The following is a 5,646-nucleotide window of genomic DNA, read 5'->3' on the forward strand; positions in this document are numbered from 1 at the left end:
ACTACGGCAACGTGTTCATGAGATCCACCACAAACCGCTCTGACCGTAGAAATAGAATAAGAGTAGAACGGACATTCAACACTTTTCCGCTGTCTTTTGTTTGTTACAAAAGAAAATGGAGATTGTTGTTAGTTGTCTGAAGCGACAGGAAGTGAGTGACCAGCTGATGTTTTACAGTAAGTGTAGCATAAAAGCATGGGGGGGTAAGTAAGCTAGCTAACTAGTGTACGGCTGGCTAGTTAGCTAGCTGAGGCGGAGGGACTGTTGGACCATTTCCAGAACCAGTTTGTTCCTGATCACATGACCTGCATCCAAACAGTGATTCTGCTAGCGTCTGGATTTTCTGATCATTTATGGTTGAAAATATTTCTTAAAGAAGCACAATAGGTTTTGTTTTTAAAAACACATCATCATCAAGCAAAACACAAACATCTGGAAACCTGATTCACCCTGAAAATCCTCTTTTTTTAAGTAGCTTTAGGGTTAAAAGAACAAACATATTTTCCACACTGTCTGACAGTATCTTATATATTCTGTATCTGCTTGCTGCAGCTCTTCATTGAAGCTAAATTATGTTTTTTTTATTTATGGCTGCATTATTCCATCTTATGGAAACATTCAAACATGTCACTTTGGTATCTTTGGGATCTAAAAAACGAGTGGACAAACAACATGAGTGAGCAGCAAGCACACATCTGATCACAGTGATGGATTATCAGTCTGATGGGAGAAGAAGTACTTTTGCGTCGCCCATCTCTCAAATTTTAAACCAGCGTTTGGCTTTCAGAGAACAGAAACGTTGGCGGGATGTGATGCAGAAAGTTTCCAGTTCATTTTTTTTTTTTTGCCGGAACTTTTAAGTCCAGATCCCCGAGATCAGCGTCCAAATAAAACGTCTCTCAGTACTCCTCCTTGATGTTCAGAGGCAGGGAGGACGGCGACACCAGCCCGTTGCTGCCGCTGCTGCTCGTCACCATGGCGACGCTGCTCCCGCCGTTTCCGTGGAGGAGGACGCCGCCGCCGTTGCCACCGCCATTACTGCCGTTGGGAGGCGTGGGCGTGGTGGTGGAGGAGGCCGGCTGCTGGAGCTTCTTCTTGTTGATCTTGCGCTCCTTGGCTCGACGGTTCTGGAACCAGATCTTCACCTGGAGCCAAAAAGAAAAAGCTGCTTTTATTTATACGAAGTAATGTGGATACCGACGTCGAGTTAAAGATGATACAGGGAATATGTGACAGAGGTGGACTGACAGACTGCTAGCGTGGCTGAAAACCATCCTGCTGCCACAAATACTCACCAGAGCACCAAATGTGGATTAATCCTCCGCTGAAACTAGTCCCTAACAAAGTCACCATCTCCTCCTCTTACTACAGAGGCTGTTTTATGAGATTGCTGACGAAAAATTGTTTTAAAGATTTACCTTCTCAGTAGGAACCAACGGGCCACAGACAGGAAGCCAGACAGTATTGAAAGATGAATCAACATGTTGGTTAGGGAATTTTTCCTGAGATTTGTTGACTATAATAAAAATATAGGCTCCGTATTCCAAACCTTAACGACAAACTTTATTACTCCTTTCAACTTTGACAAAGGCAGCACAAATCTGACCTAGTGGCCAAACGGTGGAATTACAACTTCCTGCTCTGTCACGTGATTCAATGAACAATATTTGTTCCCATAGACTCACATCGGGAACTAGACGTTTTATTTTTTATTTTAATGTGAATCAACCTCCCAGTAGAAAACACTCATATACCCCTTTATTTATATCTTTAGGTCCTAAAAGTTGTAAAAAGCACCAACAGCGAAATCCAGAGTTATATTCGTTCCTCCGTTCATGGAAACCAGAACGAGGTCGGACCGAGGGGCTGGGAGGCGGAGCTAAAGGAGACGCTAGTGGGCATGCTCTATGGAACCAGTGATGAGGAAGTATTTCTATCAGGATTGTATACTAGGAACTTTTTTTTACTTCAGGCGCCATCGAGCAACTTTCATTGGAATGAACATCTCTATAAACATCCGTGCTACCTTTCAAAATAAAAGCCCTGGACACATAATATTCAAGGGTGAGTATTTGTCACGTCCCCAGTCTGTAAAGTCCTTAATGGTTTCATTTTCTATTATCACTGTCAAAGGTTGAATTCTATTATTAATCACATCTAGTTTCACGTCACCACCTTGAAACTCAAACCCTTTAAAACTGCAGTTTAATCATCTCAGCCTCCTGATCAATAACATGATTTTCTGTCGGCGTGTTGGCGTACCTGTCTCTCCGACAAGCCGAGCGTCGTGGCGAGCTCCGCCTTCCTCCTGATGGTGATGTATTTGCTGTAGTGGAACTCTTTCTCCAGCTCCAGACGCTGGTGGTCGGTGTAAACCACCCGGTACTTGTCTTTAGTCCGAGTCTTTCCGTCTGCAAAACACAGAAACAAAATAACTGTTAACACTTAAATCTGAATTTGTTCCCAGGTTGCTGCATGTTCACTGTTAAATTAAAGAGGAAAACCGCTGATTTTAAACATAAACATGAGAGCAGATCGATCTTCTCATCGAAGACATCAAGAAAGGAAAAAAGAGTATCTCCCAAAATGTTGTACAATTTGTTTAACATGTTATATATTGTTCAAGTTTGAGGACGAACCAAGTGATCTTTGGTAAACTTTGCTTTACATTAACCAATGATATATAGTTTTTCAACAACGAGGACGTACGTGAGTCCGAACACGCAGCTCGTCAAGCTTTGTAAGAACATTAACAACCAAAGATGGAGAATGCAGACGAAACAAAGAGACTTTCTAGATATAAACATGAATTTGGTGGAGAAACGTTAAACAAGAGCAGGCCGCAAACTCTGGTTCTTGAAGTCAAAGCTTCCTGTGTTAAAGCTGCATTCTCTCTGCTGTCCACCAGGGGGCGACTCCTCTGGTTGTATAGAAGTCTATGAGAAAATGACTCTACTTCTCTCTTGATTTATTCCCTCAGTAAACATTGTAAACATGAGTTTATGGTCTCAATCTCTAGTTTCAAGTCTTCTTCAATACAGCATGATGTTCATTTAGTAAATGATGCTCCATTTAGAGTCAAACAGACCATAAAGCAGGGGATGCTTTAGGGCGGGGCTACACACTGGCGACTCCTCCTCAGTCTGGGACTAAATAACAAATATACAGACCCATTATGAACAACTATCAACGTGTTCTTTTGTTCTGAGCAACAAAATACAACTGATGTTCTTTGAAATGTTGGTGTTGTTTCCACATTACGACTTAAAGCTTATGAACACATGAAATCTGAAGAACGAATAAAGACACAAAAACAAAATCACACCAACTGTAAGTGTTAAAGCGTAGTATTTTATATTATGAGTTATAAAACCACTCACAGAGTCAGACAGACTGATGGATCTGTGTTCTCACCGTGAGTCCTTTATTCAAATACACAACCTGCCTCAGATGGATTTACATAAACTGACCCATATCTGCTTTTATTCATTTATGGACTCAGTGTTCATGTGTTAACTCTGTCAGAGCATATTTCCAGATGTCTCAAAGGGCTTTAAAACCTAAAACCCTTCACTTGAATAAAGAAAGCTCCAGAAAACACGTTATTTTAGGAAAAGTTTGTGCTTTGTGAGGATAATAAATGCACCCTGATAATTAAACTGAATGTCCAGTTTGTATCATTTTATTAGGGGTTACATGTTTTCAAGGCAAATTAAGATGAATGTTCCACTTATATTCCTTGTTTACATACAGCTATTCCTACTTTTGATTAATGTAGAGGCCTTGTTCCTCATTTATTTAAAAGAAGAAAGAAAACGTCACTTTTCTAATGTGTTTCTATGGGAAAGTCTTCATAAAGTAATCATAGACTGTATATAAGAAGTGGACGTAGTCATGGTGACGTCACCCATTGGTTTGTGGACGTTATGAAGCCTCTGGCTCTAAATGGAGCATCATTTACTAAATGAACATCATGCTGTATTGAAGAAGACTTGAAACTAGAGATTGAGACCATAAACTCATGTTTACAATGTTTACTGAGGGAATAAATCAAGAGAGAAGTAGAGTCATTTTCTCATAGACTTCTATACAACCAGAGGAGTCGCCCCCTGATGGACAGGAGAGAGAATGCAGCTTTAACACAGGAAGCTCTGACTTCACTCTGCAGAATCGCTGAGTAATAAAGAAATAAAGAAAGTTGTAATTCCACTATTTGGTCACTATGAAGATTGTACTCAAAGTCCAGTGATCTTCTTAAAGGGTCGATACAAACAAGAACAGACTCCGACGCCGTAAACAAGCCAAAAAAACTCAACGCCTCATATTTAATGAGCTGTATGTCCAAAGAACGCTCCTCAAACCTGAATAACTAATATATGACACATGCCTTCATCTGAAAATGCTCCAACTACGTATTCATGTAACGAGCTGAAATCTACACGTGTTGCTGGACTTTATTGCAGTATTTTTTTGTAATATATCATAAAAAACGTTGAATAAAGAGACAATGCATTTCTAAAAAACTTAATGAAATGGAAGAAACAAGAGCATCAGAATCAATGTGTTAAAAAGCTGCTAACATATTTAGCTAATGACCTTCTACAATATCTGCTGCAGATTTGTTCACTGTGGATGAAGAGAAGCTGCTGAACCCTAAACCAGCAGAACCGTTGTGTTAAAGTGAATTAAACGGCCGTCAGCTCTCTTTAACACGCTCTGATTCAACATTAACACTGAACACACAACAGTTTCAATAAGTGATGCGTCTTTAAACACACACACACCTTCTGTCCTCTAATTTAAAACTCAAACATTTTAGTTTAGGGGAACATCTGTCCGATGCGTTCACTTTCTGCTTCATTGGTGGGAAAGTAAAAACCAACAGTTTGATAAAGAGCCGAAAGAGACGAGCCGCTAATGAAGGAGCGTAAATCAAAAAGCTCTTCACTCTGTCGGAGCGACGGTCGATCATTCAGAGGCCTTTTTTTAAACAAATACCTCAAACTGTTGGACGGAGCCAGGCTAGCAGTTTCCCCCTGCTTCCAATCTTTATGCTAAGCTAAGCTAAGCTCAACACGTTTCTTATCTAAAGTTAACTTGTTTATTTATTATTGAAGTATTTTCTTATTAACTTATTTTGCTGTTGAAGCTTTTATTAATGCACATTGTGAATAAAACATTTTCACACCATGTTATGTCATTTTATAGAGAATCCATCTGTGCACAAACATTAATGAGACTTAATGTTTGCTCTCTAATGTAAAGTGTTTTGTTTGATTTTAATTTATGACAACATAAAATATGATCCCTCGCAGTGTTTAATATTTGTTTAATTAAAATTGAACAGACCTGCTGTCTTTACTTTAACCTGACAGCATCTAGTTCAGACTCAAGTCGTGTTTAATGTTTTACAGAAATTATTCAGAATTAAAAATGTTAAAGTAACTTGCATGTTAACCCTCTGAACCCCAAAACCCACCAGCAGGATGGGCAAGTATGATTTATTTAAACAGTCAATAAAAATACAACATTTATCACAGCCAGAAGCTGCGAAAACTGTCATAATCATTAGATTTTGAACTGAAGCCGCCGAAACTAAGCTTAAAATTGTGATCTTTCATCAAAACATGTCTCGTTTAAAATCTT

The 5,646-nt window shown here is 39.4% G+C and overlaps 1 protein-coding gene across 1 annotated transcript in view; it reads right to left on the reverse strand.

The window, feature by feature from the left end:
- Positions 1-899: 899 nt before the first annotated feature.
- LOC129113274 (homeobox protein CDX-1-like) overlaps positions 900-5,646 on the reverse strand; it is a 10,218-nt gene continuing 5,471 nt past the window's right edge. The window contains 2 exon segments of the mRNA XM_054625488.1: positions 900-1,145; positions 2,263-2,411. Of these exon segments, the coding sequence (XP_054481463.1) occupies positions 900-1,145; positions 2,263-2,411 (395 nt within the window).

Source organism: Anoplopoma fimbria, chromosome 24 (assembly GCF_027596085.1).
Source record: "Anoplopoma fimbria isolate UVic2021 breed Golden Eagle Sablefish chromosome 24, Afim_UVic_2022, whole genome shotgun sequence".
NCBI lineage: Eukaryota > Metazoa > Chordata > Actinopteri > Perciformes > Anoplopomatidae > Anoplopoma > Anoplopoma fimbria.